Source organism: Rattus norvegicus, chromosome 1 (assembly GCF_021556685.1).
Source record: "Rattus norvegicus strain SHRSP/BbbUtx chromosome 1, alternate assembly SHRSP_T2T, whole genome shotgun sequence".
In the NCBI taxonomy this organism is placed as follows: domain Eukaryota; kingdom Metazoa; phylum Chordata; class Mammalia; order Rodentia; family Muridae; genus Rattus; species Rattus norvegicus.
Window position 1 is genome coordinate 194,530,352 of NC_141534.1, and position 16,197 is coordinate 194,546,548.

General features: G+C 49.8%; 2 protein-coding genes and 2 long non-coding RNA genes across 9 annotated transcripts; 2 read left to right on the forward strand and 2 right to left on the reverse strand.

Moving 5' to 3' along the window:
• Positions 1-1,197: 1,197 nt before the first annotated feature.
• Cdiptos (CDIP transferase, opposite strand) lies at positions 1,198-4,836 on the reverse strand. Of its 4 annotated transcripts, none has more exons than XM_087555194.1 (6): positions 4,710-4,836; positions 4,031-4,116; positions 3,611-3,761; positions 3,343-3,376; positions 3,113-3,170; positions 1,198-1,505 (listed from the first exon to the last, which is right to left on the reverse strand). In XM_087555194.1, exons 2-6 carry the CDS (start codon positions 4,109-4,111, stop codon positions 1,470-1,472), a joined length of 360 nt encoding a protein of 119 aa, XP_087411320.1. In that variant the 5' UTR covers positions 4,112-4,116; positions 4,710-4,836; the 3' UTR covers positions 1,198-1,469. The 4 variants fall into 4 exon arrangements, with proteins under 4 accessions (XP_087411320.1, XP_087411323.1, XP_087411313.1 ...); XM_087555197.1 differs by lacking the exon at positions 4,710-4,836 and adding an exon at positions 4,548-4,677; XM_087555187.1 differs by lacking the exon at positions 4,710-4,836 and adding an exon at positions 4,395-4,557.
• Positions 4,837-5,087: 251 nt separating this feature from the next.
• On the forward strand, positions 5,088-9,225 carry Cdipt (CDP-diacylglycerol--inositol 3-phosphatidyltransferase). 2 transcript variants are annotated; one of them, XM_087610752.1, is made up of 7 exons: positions 5,176-5,524; positions 5,620-5,754; positions 7,002-7,155; positions 7,650-7,731; positions 8,055-8,136; positions 8,253-8,432; positions 8,571-9,225. In XM_087610752.1, the coding sequence occupies exons 1-6, from the start codon at positions 5,482-5,484 to the stop codon at positions 8,396-8,398; spliced, it is 642 nt and encodes a 213-aa protein (XP_087466878.1). In that variant the 5' UTR covers positions 5,176-5,481; the 3' UTR covers positions 8,399-8,432; positions 8,571-9,225. The 2 variants fall into 2 exon arrangements, with proteins under 2 accessions (NP_620254.1, XP_087466878.1); NM_138899.2 differs by having other exon boundaries at positions 5,088-5,524; positions 8,253-9,225.
• LOC147996969 (uncharacterized) lies at positions 5,386-7,002 on the reverse strand. Its single transcript, XR_015652590.1, has 2 exons — positions 6,414-7,002; positions 5,386-6,088 (listed from the first exon to the last, which is right to left on the reverse strand). It is a non-coding gene; the product is annotated as an uncharacterized LOC147996969 (long non-coding RNA).
• Positions 9,226-10,636: 1,411 nt separating the features above from the next.
• On the forward strand, positions 10,637-15,741 carry LOC147996970 (uncharacterized). 2 transcript variants are annotated; one of them, XR_015652588.1, is made up of 6 exons: positions 10,637-11,326; positions 11,960-12,116; positions 12,867-12,926; positions 13,352-13,458; positions 14,231-14,407; positions 15,494-15,741. It is a non-coding gene; the product is annotated as an uncharacterized LOC147996970 (long non-coding RNA). The 2 variants fall into 2 exon arrangements; XR_015652587.1 differs by having other exon boundaries at positions 11,205-11,326; positions 13,352-13,462.
• Positions 15,742-16,197: the final 456 nt, after the last annotated feature.

Genomic DNA, 16,197 nt, shown 5'->3' on the forward strand with positions numbered 1-16,197 from the left:
CACATCAAGCATACCCGTTCTTACATGACCAAGAACGCCCGCCCCTTTCCCCATCATCATATGTGATCTACACTCTAGGCCGCTCAGGGTTGAGCACAGGATAAGTAGGCCATGTGGTTTATGTTCCCAGCCCATGGTCTAACCTATTTGTCTGGCCTTTTTTAAATCAAAGGAGCTGAATTTTACTAACATGATGTTGTGTACTCCAGCTGAATAACTGCGGGATGTTTGAAAAGATGCTGAAATATGTAAAAGGGGTGACTTTTCGAGGACTGGAGCAAAGGGGCCTTGATTACAGCTTGAGTACACTTGAGACCGTTTCCGTATTGAATGTTTTGAGATGGGGCCTTATGTAGTCCAGGTTGGTCTTGAACCCTAGATCCTCTAGCAGGAGCCTACTGAATGGTAGGATTCTATGTATATTGTGGTTGGTTTTTTACCTTGTTTTTGAGACAAGACATCACTGCATAGTCCATACTGGCTTGATACTATGAACTGAAAGCAATCTTCCTGCCTTTGCCTACTGAGTACTGGGATTATTCAGGATTAAGAGGGATAACCCACCTTGCACTGTTTTTTGTTTTTTGTTTTTAATCCTTGCAAGGAACTTGTGAAACTAGAGTAATTTATTACTTACAGTTTTTTGGTTTTTTTGTTTGGGTTTTTTGAGACAGGGTTTCTCTGTGTAGCTAGAGCTGTCCTAGAACTCATTCTGTAGACCAGGCTGGCCTCAAACTCCCAGAGATCCACCTGCTTCTGGCTGAGATTAAAGGCCTGCGCCACCACTGCCCAGCCACTCAGTTTTCAATTAAGGAAAGTAAGGTTGAAAGAGGCAAATGGACTTCCTTAGAGGAGCAAATGGGGAGCCAAACTGGGCCTGAAATAAAACTCTTCAGAGCTTCCTGCATCACCTTCTGTCTGGTAACAAGTCAGCACATTCTCTTAATCACGAGACCCCACCAGCTCAGAGGGAGAAACAGAGGCCCAGGTCTTCAGAACCCAAGGCAAAGGCTCTCCTGACCATTAAGAGGGGCCTCCTGGATGCTAGGGCTAGCTAAAAGGTACTAGACAGTGGGTGGCTGGCTCTAGCAGGTGCCAGGTAACTGGATTTTAGAGATATGCTGACATGTTCCATCCCTGTCTAGAAGAAAGGCATAACCCCCACCCCCTCCAGGAGCTACTCCAGAACTCTGCCAATGTTTTGGGGGAAAAGAAGATCCCTGGTTCTTTATTAAAACCTTCTCTTCTTAGTAGTGTTGCCGGTGGAGGGTGGAGGGTGGAGGGTGGAGGGTCCTGTAACAGTGCCAGAAGATTTTCTTGGTTTCAAAGGTGGCTTTGCTTATGACCAGGAGTTCTTCCCAAGATGAGAGACTTAGTCAGTTGTAAAAGAGGGGCTTTGAGGTTTTCACTGAGGAGCATGGTGGAGAGGGTAAGAGGCCGAGAGAGAGCAGAACTAGGGAGGACTGAGCTCATCCTCCAGTTGTCAGGCTGGTGGGGAGTACTCCCTGGAAGAAAGGAAGAGCTGTTGACTCTGTACACTTAAGGACCCTGTCGTGTCCCTTCCACCTTCCTTTCACCCAGCTATCCAAGCCATACACCACCCTGAGTACAGACACCATGTTCCAGTTACTCCATAACATTTTTCCACGCACAAAGCCACCTACACCCCCTTCCCCAGCCTTCATCTCTGTCCACCACCCATTACTCATCCATCTTCCCACCCAACCATCTCTCGTCTCCCACTTACACTTTTTGAGAGCAGGGGCTTTACTTTGCTCAGAGCTGCACTCCAGGACAGCGCTGGCATACAGCAAGCGATTAGCAGATGACGAGTTAGCATATCCAGTCATCATTTGCCTGTCTGCCTACTAGTCCTTCAACTCATCCATCCCTCCCTATCTAATGTTTGCTTGCTTTTTAAATATTTACTCGTCTACCTATAGGGTAGGGTTCATATAGCCCTAGCTGATCTAGAACTCCCTCTGTAGACCAGGCTGTCCTGGAACTCAGAGAGCAACCTGTCTCTACCTCCTGAATGCTGGAATTAAAGGCATGCACTTCCTGCCATATCAGGCTTTTAGAATTTTTTAAAATTTACGTGTCTTGGTGTTTTGCCTGCATATAGGTCTGTGTACCACTCGTGTGCCTGGTGCCTTGGGAGACCAGAAGAGGGGATCAGTGGCCCCTGGAACTGGATCATTGTGAGCCATCACATGCGAGTGCTAGGAATCAAATCTGGGTCCTCAGGAAAATCAACAAATGTTCTTAACTGCTGAGCCATAGCTCTCTAGCCTCTTTTATTACATATGTATATTTTCTAAATTTCTGTTTATTTATTTTGAAACAAGGTAGCCTTGGCTGTCCTGGAAGTCACTCTCTAGATCGAGCCGACGTTGAACGTGAAACGAACACCCTGCTCTGCCTCCAGAATGCTGAGATTAAAGGCAGATGCCAACCATGTCTGGTAGATGCCACCATGCCTGGCAGATGCCACCATGCCTGGCAGATGCCACCATGCCTCGCAGGTCCTAGAGCACAAGCTGCTCACCACCTCACTTTACTGAGATACCTCTCTGTCCCTTGGCCCGTACGATCTCTACTGCTTAGAATACCTAGAGCTGTTTTCTAGAAAATTCTTTCTTTAGGTATTTCTATCTTCAGGAAGCTCCATGATGCCTTTCCTTCCTAGCCCAGCTGAGGATGGGATAAAAATAGTTTTATTGTTTTCTCTTCTTAGGTAAGCACCATTCCTATTGTGTTGTCACTGGCTATTAACCTGTCCTGGCCTTGTTCTAAACTGAATTGTGCTGGACATGGTGGTGAGTGCCTTTAATCCTAGCACTGGGGAGGCAGAGGCAGAGGCAGGTTTATCTTTGTGATGTAAAGGCTAGACTGATCTACATAGTAACTCCAGGCCAACCAGCTACATAGTGAGACCCTATCTCAAACAAACAAACAAACAACAAACAAACAAAGACCAATAAACCCCTGAATTTTTCAAGGGCCGAGTCTATATCGTGCATTCTGTGTCCCAAACGTCTAACTCCTGTTAGACGTGGAGCAGCACGTAGGGGAAGCTGAGAATGTTGGAACTGAATAACCTCGTACAAACCTTTTCACGAGGAGATGGCAGAAGGTGTGCCTTGGTTCGAGTTCGATTTCTGTCAGAGCTGGAGATGGCAGAGGACAATAGAGTAGGCTGAGAATCATGAACTGAAGCATCGGGGTGGAATAGAATAGAACTTCATGGTTGAAAACGCCCCCTACCCTGCTGGGATGCTGTCAACCCTTGCTCTCCCCACAGGCTTCTCTGTCCTGGGAGAGGGGCAGAGCCTCACTCACCGGGTGTCAGTGCCTCGGGTCTTGGTGAAGAACACTGGAATTAGAGGCCCCAGTTAAAGAACAACTTTCCCTATGGTTAGAAAGAGTTGTGGCTAGAGCAGATGGGGACAAGGGGCTCCTGGCAAGCAACAATGAGTTAGACGGTAAGGGACACTGTGCCTAAGACGAACAATGATGAGGGAAAAAAATGAACAGATTCTTGGGGAGATCAGCTAAGGCTGGAGGTGAGTCGGGGACTGGTCTCTAGATGAAGAGGGAGAGAGTTCACCATGTCTAGATATCTGAGTCCCTTGGTCTTTTGTCTGCTTTTCCTTGTCGGGCATAGGATTCATATGAGAGCGAGCAGTAAACAGTGCTTCATCTGTAAGTTCTGTGCTGATTCGGGTCAGGAATTCTTCAGAGCGGGATAATGAGGCTTTCTGGAAAGGAGGTTAGAATTCAGCCTGCAAAGTCCCACCGGTCTGGTGTCTTCCAGGTTGCAGGCTCTATGGCTGGGGAACCTGGTAGTATAAGTCTCAGGTATGTGATTTGACTGGAAGGCCTTAGACCCAGAAAGCAGTTTGTGGGGTCTCAGGGTTTGGAGATTCAGGGTTAAGGATCAAGGCTAAGTAAATCTCATGGCTCATGGCTCAGAGCCACCTGACTAGCTAGTTCTTCCCACCTCCTTCACTTTTCCATTGTAGTTTACCTGCCCTCCACCTAAGGAGGCAGCAGCTTGAATTGGCCAGGTGTCCTTTTTGTCCCCACTCCTGGCAGATGTGGATGCCATCCCCCCTGGAAACAAAGTTTATGTTAGACTGAGAAACCAACCCACTACCCCTCAGATTCCATCCCATGCCATTCCTTGAGCCCACATTTATTTAGTCCACGACTAAAGCTCAAACATCCTACTGTCTCAGTTCTGTCCTTGAAAAAAACTCGTTGTTTTGCCTACTAAGTTGACAGGAGGGGCTCTCAGAACAACTCCCTTCCCTATTCCCTCCAAAGCCCTTCTTCCTTCTTTTCTGACAAGGCACTTCCTTAGGCAAGGCAGCCAACATGCAGCCCCCGACCTGGCTGATGGGTTGAAATCTTAGGCTACTCGGCAGGAGGGGATATGGAAAGTTCTAAGAGGAATCTATGATGGGCCTCAGGGATTGGGATTGGGGAAGAAGGTTGGGAAGAAGGGGAGACAGGGAAGCGCTGCTCCGGGTTGCTATAAAGACCTAAATGTTTGAGGAAGCTTTATAGTTCCGTTGCCAGGAGACTAGAGATTCTAGAACTAAGGACATTTTCCTAGCGTGCCACAGTGGCTCTCCGGGTCCCTTCTTAGAGGCAGTGACCCCAACGTTATTTCTAGGCGTTTGGGAGATGACGTAGGGTGGAACCTGGGCTCGAATCCTCCCACCACCAGGGCGGCGCTAGAAGCAAAGCGGCAGGCACGCCGGGAGACTCTCTAGCCACCTCTTCCCAGCCTGGGTCCTGGAGAGCGACCGTGGCCGCAGGCGTAGGGGGCGGGGAAGCGATGTGGGCTGTACTAAGTTGCCCAATCTCTCGGGGAGGCGCACACTCGGAACGGAGGAATCGCTACACCTTCCCCTTGCCTCCAGGAGTTTACGCCGTCCATGAAATGCAAAATGCAGATTCCCTCTCAGGTCTCTTCTGCTTCTCCCTTTTCAGTTTCTTCTTTTGCGGATGGCTCTCGAGTCTCTCCCCTCCCTCGGTGCGTTGGTACGAGCCGAAGCCAAGGGGCCCGGGCAGGAAAAGGAAGCAGGCCGGCCTTAAAGGGACCTCAGCCATTATTTATTTAATTTATTTATTTATATTTAAAAGCCGCTCTCTCCTTCCTCCGATGTTCTTAACGTCCCCGACGGAAGAATAGGATCCGGGAGCCAGGCGCAGCCGGAGCTGCGGGACCCGTTGCTGGAGACAGCAGCTCTTGCCCATCGGAAGGCCAGGTGTGCGTGAGCTGTGCCCAGGGGTGTCCCGCGCCCCGGTGCCCTGCGGGCTCTAACAGCTGGGATCGCCCGGGAGAACTGGGCCCAGGGCTCAGGTGGAGCTGCCGATGCCCCGGGCTGAAAGGTGAGACCACGCTGGTGAGGCTGGGACAAGACCTTGCACCTCCAGACCTGGGCCGAGACCACAAGGGGAGCCGCCAAGATGCCAGAGGAAAATATCTTCCTGTTCGTGCCTAATCTTATTGGTGAGTGCTGCCTGAAGCCCCAAGACCAGCGGAGGGCGAGGAACCCTAAACTGGCTCCTCGATCACACCCTGTACCTCTCCCATCCCATCCCAAGGTTATGCCCGGATTGTTTTCGCCATCATTTCCTTCTACTTTATGCCCTGCTGCCCCTTCACGGCCTCCTCCTTCTATCTACTCAGCGGACTTCTAGACGCTTTCGATGGACACGCAGCTCGAGCCCTTAATCAAGGTGACAGAACTTTACCACCAGTAGCACTACTTGGGGGCCCAACATCCCTTGTTCTTTCCCTGCTTTCTCAGAACCTCGTAGAGGACTCTTTCATTATCAGCTCTGTAAGAAAGCAAAACAGAGCTGCCTGGGATTTAAGCTTGCGCTCGAGGATTGATCGCTGTTTGTGAGGGGTGTGGAAGACATAGCAGTGGGAATGGAATTCCGTTCGGGTGTGGCATGGTGGCTCATGCCTGTAATGCCAGTACTGATGAGGCAGATAGATTGCTCCAAGTCAAGAGTCATTTAGGCTTCATATTGAGTACCACATGAACCAGGACTACACAGTAAAATCCTGCAAAAAAAAAAAAAAAAGCGATTGGGGCTGAAGGTTAAGTTTGTGTTCAGAGGTTAAGAATGCTTATGCAGGCTGGAGAGATGGCTCAGCCATTAAGAACACTGCTCTTCCGGAGGTCCTGAGTTCAAATCCCAGCAACCACATGGTGGCTCACAACCATCTGTAATAGGATCTGATGCCCTCTTCTGGTGTGTCTGAAGACAGCGACAGTGTACTCACATGAAATAAATCTCTTCCTTTTGCAAAAAGAAAAAAGAAAGAATGCTTTACGGCTCTTATAGAGGGCCTAGATTTGATTCCCAGAACCCACATGGTGACTTACAACCACCTATAGTTCCAATTCCAGGGAATCCAATGTCCTCTTCAGACCTCTGTGGGCAGCAGGCATCTATGTGGTGCTCACGCATATATGCTGACAGTCACTTATACCATAAAAGATAATAAACATTAAAAAAATGTAAGAAAATAAGAAAGATTCCATTCAACAGGTATTTACTAGGTAGTCACTATGAAGAGAGGTGGCGCCGGGTGGGAGGAGAGCAGGTGGTGTTTAAGAGCTCTAACTTTGTAATGAGTTCAACAGCAGACCCACCTTTAAAACTGCCCCCAAGACTTTGGCCTGCTTGCCTTTCTTTGGGCCCTGGCTGAGGGTTAGAGGAGTTGAAGATAGTCTCCCCACCTCCATTACCTCTGCACAGCCCCATGCCTTCTCAGTGCTTGTCCTAATAGCCCGTGCCCTACTGGCCTCACCATCTGTTGACAGCAACCTGCCTTCCTCCTCTGGCAGTAGATGGTAGACACCTTCAGACCACTTTTATACTCAACCTGGGGTCCTAGGCCAAAGTGGGCACCTGTCACTGGTCCGCTCCACCAAACAGTCCCTTTCAACTTACTAGTCATTACTTTTCAGGAACCCGATTTGGGGCCATGCTCGACATGCTGACGGACCGTTGCGCCACCATGTGTCTCTTGGTCAACCTGGCCCTGCTCTACCCTCGGGCCACTCTTCTGTTCCAGCTCAGCATGAGCCTGGACGTGGCCAGTCACTGGCTGCATCTGCACAGGTCTGCTCCGATGCTAGGGTGCTGATGAGCGGAAGGGCGGCGGGCGCTGCAGTGGAGGGGGAGGGGTGGGGTGACTGCAGGCTTGCTGGGTGGTGCCTTCCTTTTTCTTCCCTCCTCGAGACATAGCCCAAAGCTTGTTTAGCATTTAGTATGTGCCCTGTAGGATTCAAATTCATGACAGCCTTCCTACCTCAGCCTCCTGAGTGCTGGAATTAGAGGCACATGCCAGCATACCCCTGTCCTTACACCCCTGGGTGATCCCTGTGTCTCTGAGCGGGCTTGTCATTCTTGCGGGAGTCTTGGGGAATTTCTAGCATGGGCCTGTATGAATATTCTAGGGTTCCAGATGGGGGAAGAATTTGTAGTGGGGCATTTAATCCTGACTCTGCCCCACCTAGGGAACTGTGTGACTTTGCACAAGATGCAGTTCTCAGCGTCACACCAGTTCCTCTGCACAGTGAGAGCTCATGAAGTCCCCTGCTTTTCTCCCCAAGTTCTGTGGTGCGAGGCAGTGAGAGCCACAAGATGATTGACCTGTCTGGGAACCCTGTGCTTCGAATCTACTATACTTCCAGGGTGAGCATTTCCTGCCCCTCCCCTACGTGATCTGAAGATAGGAAGTCTTAGGCTGAACCCAGTCAGGGGAGATGAGACAGCAGGAGTGCTCCTTAGGCTGAAGCATAGGGAGGATAATTGGTGGGAGGTCTGTGTACATCATCCTGGCAGCAGTGACAATGATACCTGTTGGGGGGGTTACAGGGTGGGAGGACCGAAGAAGTGTGCAAGTATAGTGCAGTGTGCAGCTGGCTGAGAAGCACTCCCCTGTCTGTGGCAGAAGCCCCTGTGGGTTATGGTAGGGACATGGCCCTACATCTTAGGCAACCTTATATTGTGTGCAGCCTGCTCTGTTCACCCTGTGTGCTGGAAATGAACTCTTCTACTGCCTCCTGTACCTGTTCAATTTCTCCGAGGGACCACTAGGTAGGAAAAGGGGGTGGGGGTGGAGTCCTACCCTGCCGTGCCTGGGGAGGGAGAGAGGCCTCCGTCTCACACCCCTCCACCCCCTGCTTTCGTTCTCTCTCTCTGCCTCCCTGTAGTCGGCTCTGTGGGGCTTTTCCGAATGGGCCTCTGGATCACAGCTCCCATTGCCCTGCTCAAGTCCATCATTAGTGTCATCCACCTCGTCACGGCTGCAAGGAACATGGCTGCCCTCGATGCAGCAGACCGCGCCAAGAAGAAATGATCCTCTCCCATCCCCAGCTGCCCACCTGCCCTGGGTATCTACTGTGCCACATGGCTCCTCTCCTCCTAAGAGGTCCCAGTGTCATGTCTTTCTCATGTGTTCTCTAACCTGCTGGGATTGGGGGTCACCCTCTGTTTGGTGTTGTCACTGTCTTTTTACTCCTGATAACTAGACCCAACCCGTGACCCCAAGGACCTGGCACTGCAAAGCAGGAAGGGTGCTCAGGAGGCCCACTCATCCAGCCGGTGCTCCAGGAGGCCTGTCTGAAGACTGGGTGTTGCCACATATCCTGCTGGATCAGCCTGGGGTCTGGCCTGAGACTTTGGGAACTTATACGGGCAAAGGAGTCAGGCTGATGGGCCAAGAAGGCTGGGGTACCAGGCCAGGGAGGGAAGGGGCCAAGGGCCAACTAGATCCTTCCCTTAGGCAAGCTCCTCTATCCTGTCCTGCTCTGGAAACCTCCATAATAAAGGGGGGCACCTTCACTCTTTTTGGATTTGTTTACTTTGGGACACTCTTAGATGATGGCCTAGGGTTCAAAGGAGCTGGGTAAAAAAAAAAGAAATCCACCTGGATGCTTTTCCCACAAAGGTGGTTGGCTCCTCCCTGTCATTCCAGTGACCTCAGAGAGGCCTCGAGGTTCACAAGCGTTGTCCTGCCCACCTGCTCTATGTCCTGGCTGGCCACTTTCACTGTAACCTTGATGTTTTTGACCCTCATGAGAATGTAAGCTTCACAAGAGCAGATTTAGATCTTTCTCGTCTCTGCCTGGAGTGAAAAGTAGCCTGGCATGTGGTAACTGCTTAATAAATATTCATGGAAAGATGGATGGTTTTCTCAGAGCATGGTCCTTAGACCGAGAGAGAGAGAGAGAGAGAGAGAGAGAGAGAGAGAGAGAGAGAGTGTGTGTGTGTGTGTGTGTGTGTGTGTGTGTGTCTTGGTCAACCTGGACCTGCTATCCCCTCATGACACACACACACCACATATCACACACCATACATCACATACCACATGACACCACACACATTGCTTCCTGGAACTCCTGGTCCTACATTGGCCTCCAGGTGCACCTTTACACTGTACACCCCCATACCAAATGAAGGCTTAGTGTCACCGTACACCAACTGAAGGGTTTTGTTTTGGACTTTCATTGTTAAGATAATTTATTATTTTCCTACATTGGTATTTTGCCTGCATGTCTATGTAGAAGTGTTGGATCCCATGGAACTGGATGGAGCTATAGACAGTTGAGACCTGCAATGTGGGTGCTGGGAATTAAACTGAGTCCTTTGGAAGAACAAGTGCTCTTAACCACTGAGCTAGCTCTAGCCCCAAGGCTTTTGATTTTTTCATTTTTATTTATTTTGAGATGGTCTTATCGCCCACACTGGCCTAATTGTTTTCTTTCTGCCTCCTGAGTGTTGGGATATGCCACCATATGAAGTTTTTTTTGGAGACAGCACTCCTATATTCACCCTTTCTAGGCTCAAATGAACCTCTTACCTCAGTCTTCCAAGTCACTGGAACCATGGGTTCATGCCATTAGCTGACACCAGCTCTCTTTGTCCTGGTGTTTTGAGACAAGGTTTTGTATAGCCCAGGCTGGTCTCAACTGCTCTAGGGAGCTGAGGATGACGGTGAACTCCTGATCTTCCTGCCTCCACCTCCCCTGTGCTAAGACTACAACAGGTGCCAACAGACTCCGCTCCTTCGTTTTTAAGTGTATTGGGCTGCAGTGCTAGACCCTATGTTGGCGTTGTTGGCTGACATTATTTGTTCGAGCCTCATAATAGCTTGGCTGTTTAACATTTGTGTTTGGGAAAGCAGGCATTCAGGTGTGATTTGGGGTTTGGGGAGACAGGATCTTACTGTATAGCCCAGGCTGGCCTCAAACTTCCTGCCTCAGATCTTTGAATGCTGGGTGTGTGCCACTCTGCCCAGTAGGATGAGGTGTTGATATTTTAAGTAGATGGCTGGTGAGGACAGGGAGGGAAGAGTTACTGCTCTTGGCAGAACAAACAGCCCACAGAGGCAGGGGTCCAGAGAGCACCCAGGCAATTACGAGAGATTGAAATAGATCTTAGTCCGTGTGTCTGGAACACTAAGTGCTGGGGAGTAGGAGCTGGTGAGAGCTGAGGCACCAGCAGCCAGCTGGGCAGCCTAAGGAGCTCAGTAGGACATTAGGCCTCTATTTCCTTATGGCTACCACTTCAAAGTGCTGTTCATAGAAAAGTGCATTATCGTATCTCCTGGGCATGCGCCTCTGTGTGTGAGATGGCTGGCTGTCTATTGCCCTGCTTGTCCTCTGGGGACAAAGAATGAGAGGAAGCCAGTCTGGCTCCAAAGTCCACCCTCTTTGCTGTTTCATATCAGTAGGCTTCTAAAACATAGGGTGCCCTCTGTTCCTGATGTAACCAGGTTCTGTTGTGACCTAAAGACACTGCTGGTAACGCTCCTTCCCCCTTTTTGGGGAGGCGTGTGCAGGATCTATGTGGGAGGACTGAGGTACTGGTGCTTGAGGAAAGCTGACCCCACACAAAGCTGATCACATTTCAGATGGTCCCATGACCCCTCCTACCAGGCCTGCCCCAGGGAGATGGGAGGTGGGGTGAGGAGGTCCTAAGGACCTTCCTGGAAGTAGCCCTCACTCCCACCGAATGGATCTTCTGAGGGTTCAGTCAGAGTTGTCCTCTGCTGTCCTTTCTCTCACAGTCCTGATGGACTCTAGGGCCCTGATTGTAATCATTTATGGTGACACCAGCAGCCTCGCTATTTAGGAGTGCAGATATATATATGTTCTTCACAGTGAGATTGGGGAAGCAGAGAGTGAATGCTTTGTAGCAGAATGCTGCACCTGAGGGCCTGAAGCCTGAAAGTGAACGCTGCGTGAAAGGCATACACACAGAAAAGCCTCTGTGTCCTTTGAGGGTGAGTTCCAAGTCAGCGTGGGACCTTTGGTCTCCCATTTGGTTGGAGTCAACTCCGGAAGAGCCTGCAGGGTGTAGGGCAACCAAGGACCCACAGGCAAGAGGGAGAAAGTCTGGAATTTGGTCCTGGAGTTATTATCCGTGATCTAGGGAATTCAATGGAGTCACATATGTGCAGTTAGCCCTGTCTTGAGGGATTCCCCAGGATTTTGACCAACCTTGAATCAAAAATATTTTGGAAAGAAACTATGTCTACTGGATACATTTTTCAGGTCACGGTTCCCTAATGATGTGGCATACCAACCAGCCCTACCACATGTACATGGTGTCGGGCGTTATACGGGGGTAAAGGTAGTGGAGCATGTGTGTCGGGCTACAACATACACTGAGTGGACAGATCTTGGGTTCCATGTTGGGGTGTGTCTTTGAACCAACCTTCTATGGGTATAGAGGGATGATGTAACAATTTCCTAGAAATCAACTATGTTCTTTCATGCTCAATGAATACCGTCATGCACGACATTTCAGCAGTTCATTCCATGCAACGGCTGTTCTTGGAAAGGCAGGAGATGGATACCCCCAGCTTGCTGTTCCTTTGGGTGCTCTCTAATCTCCTCTCTGTTTCATGTGGCAGTTAAAAGTGACCCTGGGTATGGGAGAGAGAGCTCAGCTGCTAGAAGCCCTCGCTGCTCTAACGGAGGAGCAGAGTTCCAGTCCTGGCAGCTCACAACCACCATAACTCCAGCTCAAGGGATCTAGGTGCCTTCTTGGTGCCTGGACTCAGTATGCAGGTATAGAAATAAAAAGACTTTCAGTCAGACATGGCGGTGCACGTCTTTAGTCCTAAAGACTTGCAACTTGGTTTGGGAGGTAGAGACTGGCAGACCTCTGAGTTTAAGGCCAGTCTTCTCTACATAGTGAACTTCAGGACCTCCAGAACTACATAGAGAGACCCTGTCTCAAAAAGCCAAAACAGAGTTTTACTGTATGGCTTTGACTGTCCTGGAACAAAGTGTAGATGAGGCTGGACTCGAACTCACAGAGACCCCTTACCTCTGCCTCCTAAGTGCTGAGATTGAAGGTGTGTCCACCACTGCTTGTCTGATATATATATTTAAAAAAAAAAAAGGCCAAAACCAGTCCTAGCTGCTATAAGAACTCCAAAATGCAGTGGTGGGAAGTTTCCAAGGCTGAGGCAGGTGGACAGGTGGATTGCTATGTCCCGGAGGCCAGCCTGTACTGTATAAGGAGACTGTCCCCATCCCTACCCTCTAAATTTTTTTCTCATAAAAGGTTCCTCGGGGCTGGGGATTTAGCTCAGTGGTAGAGCGCTTACCTAGGAAGCGCAAGGCCCTGGGTTCGGTCCCCAGCTCCGAAAAAAAAAAGAACCAAAAAAAAAAGGTTCCTCAAACCTGTTAATTTTCCTGGTATTGAGCCAGGTAAGGCACCTATTCTAGAGCTGAAAAAAGTGGCTTGTCTTGAATTTCATCTTGAATATAAACACTGTTGTTTATATTATTTATCTTCTGGGCAATTTATAGGTAAATTTGGTAACTGATGGAACCTGCCTCCTGTGTGAACGTGGACCCTGCTGTGTTCTGGTGAGGTGCTTTCCTATCACTGAGGTAGACCTGTCTCCCCGCCTTGCTGGGCCAGTCTTCACTGCAGACAATTTAGAGTGATTTCCCTACTGCCTGGGATTGTAAACCCTGTGGAGTAGATACAGTAGTCAGGTCAGGCTAGTTACACTGTGGTAACATCCACTCCGGTCTCCGATGGCATACACATTTCTCTCCACTACTGTCTGCCATGGTTTACCTGTGGTTTAACATGATTCACCCTATGCCATTTTTCATCTAGGATGTAGGCTGATGGAGTAGCTTGTGTAGGGGGAACCTATATAGGGGGGATATAATGGACCATATTTTTATATGGAAAGAGAAGAGAGTATAGTGATTATGTTATGTTATGTCCCCACCATTTCATTGGCTATAACAAATCACATGAGCAACCTGTTGGGCACTAGGCATCCATGTGGAGTCATGAAGTCATCGACTGGAAGAGAACCCAGGGTCAGAGCTGACAGTAAGGCTGGAGAAATGGATTCTGAAGCCGGTGGTGCTGGCTGAGAATGTAGGTAGGAGAAAAGAGAGTTTGGGGGGAACTTCCCTGAGGGCTGTGTAAAAAAGGCAGCACTGGCCAATGGTGAGGCAGAAAGAAAACTAGAGTGTGTGGTCATGGGAGCCCAGTGTGGAAAGAGATGACCTGTCAAATGACAGGCAAGGCCAGACAGGAGCAGGCTGAACTGAACAGGTGTGGAGACATACTATGACAGTCTGAAAAGCCAGTGAGGCATGAACAGTGGGAGCTAAGACTACAGAGAACTCTGGAGAGATCTGACTGTGAAGAAACAAGAGAAAGGAGTGTGTGTGGGAGTCGGGAAACTCTTGGGTCAGAGGAGGACTCTGGTGTCCTGCTCTATTCCTTCCTACCTTATTCCCTAGAGACAGGGCCTCTCATTGAGTCTCTAGCCACAGTTTTATGACTAGGCTGGCTAGCAAGCCCCATGATTCTGTCTCCCTCCTCTCACAGTGTTGTGGTCAAAGCCTTATAGCCTGGCCATAGCTGCTGACTTTTGAGATTTTTAAAAGATTAATTTTTTATGTGCATTGGTGTTCTGACTATGTATTTCAGTGTGAGGGTGTCAGATCCCCTAGAATTATGGACAGCTGCCATGTGGGTACTGGTAGTTGATCCTGGGTCCTCTGGAAGAGCAGCCAGTGCACTCAACCACTGAGCCATCTCTCCAGCCCCCACAGCTGCCTTTTATGTGGGTACTCTGAATCCAGGCTCTGATCCATATGTTCTTGCACAGGGAAGGAGTATTACCTGTTTGTTTTTATAGAGTTGGAGGAATTTACACTGACTGATGACTGGGGTCCCAAAGAGAGGAAGACATCGGTGGTGACAGAGGCAGATGGGCTTCCAGTTCCTTCCGCTGCTCATGTGTGGATCGTGTGTGGATTGCTGCTGGGAAGGAGTGAGCCTTTCTGCCCGATCTGCTTCTATTTTTTTCAAAGAGGTGAGAAAAAGTGGGCGGGGGAGGAGGAGGGTGTGAAGAGGAGGCATGAGGACTTGTTCTGGAGGGAGGGGATCTCGGAGGAGCTAAGGGGAGCAGAGCTCCCTGGAGAGTGTGGCTGGAGTCTAAAATGAGACTGGTCACGTGCTGGGGTCTCCTCCAACAATAAGCAGCTGGCTTGGTGTTACAGAGGGAAGGAGGGAGCTGATGGACAGGTGCCACATGCCCACGATCCTAACGCTAGACAGTGAGGCTGGAGGACTGAGTTCATAGTCAGACCCTGTCTCAAAGGAAGCAAGCAAGGAGTAGGGGGAAGGGAGGGAGGGAGGGAGGGAGGGAGGGAGGGAGGGAGGGAGGGAGATGGGGCGAGGGAAGGGAGTGGGTACAGGAAAGAAGGAAGAGGTGAGAAAAGAAAACCAAATGCCTGGGTATAATGCAGTGATGGGGCATTTGCAGTGAGAACCCTGGGTTCCATCCCTAACCGTGGGTATGGGGGTGGGGGGAGGGGGCTTTGCCATCTAGCATGACAAATATGAGGCAGATGAGGGAATCAGAGGCTTTGATCAAATCAATCATAAGGACAGAGTCCGAGGTGGTGTGATTATTGTCCAAGGACAGCCCTGGAAGCCAGTAGCTGAGACCTGGACAGCCACCATGTACATACAATCTTACTTGTCTCCAGAGGCCCTTGGTAAGACACAGCATTTAATAGGCAGCAGGTACCAGTTGAGGAGCTATAAATTAATTAGTTCTCTTGAGGAAAGACTCCGGGGAAGTCTGGGGAACTCAACGCACACCAAGCCAGAACATGAGTTGTGAGTTGATAATGGGCAAACCCTGGGCTTTATATTCGGGCTTTAGAAGAGACACCCACCACACAAGTGCAGCTCAAAAGCACTCTGAGAAGAAGCAAGGCTCTTGAGATGGAGATGAGGTACTAGTGAGGAAAATGAACAAAAACATCACCTAACCTTGTTTAGCGGTGGGAGCCATGGGCCCATTTCGAAAATGGGAGATGATTAGAGGGACTGAGTCAGCTGCCTTCATGGACACAGAGGGAACGGGACCCATTTTCTCTCCCCACCCCAGGATCATTCTACTTCCACAGTGGTGATGGGGCAGGCCTAAAACTGCACTGGTTTAAAAAAAATCTGAGGGGCTGGAGAGATGGCTCAGTGGTTAAGAGCACCAACCCACTCTTCCAGAGGTCCTGAGTTCAATTCCCAGCAACCACATGCTGGCTCACAACCATCTGTAATGGGATCCGATGCCCTGTTCTGGTGAGTCTAAAGACAGCTACAGTGTATTCATATAAATAAAATAAATCTTTTTTTTTATTCTTTTGGTTCTTTTTTTCGGAGCTGGGGACCGAACCCAGGGCCTTGCGCTTCCTAGGTGAGCGCTCTACCACTGAGCTAAATCCCCAGCCCCAAAATAAATCTTAAAAAAAAAAAAAACCTCTAAAAAAAAAAATCTGAGCACCCTGTCCTCCACTGGTGTTCCCACGCTGAGTAAGCTTTCAAGACCCTTTACAAGTTCAGGTAAAGTTTGAGGGGCAGATAGGAAAAAGGCACCCAATGCTCCTTAAGAGCCCAGACCAGAAACTTCGGAGTGTGCTCTAATCCCGTTGCCCCTGGCAAGGTCCTCTCTGGGACGAAGCAAGCACAGAGGTGCCCAGGGCAGGCCTGGCTCACCTGCCGGTACTGCAGGCTGCTGGTGAGGCCGGCAGGTGGTGCCAAAGGAGAGAGTCCAAAGGCTGAGCGGGCTCTGTGCCTGAGGGTGACTCCTCAAGT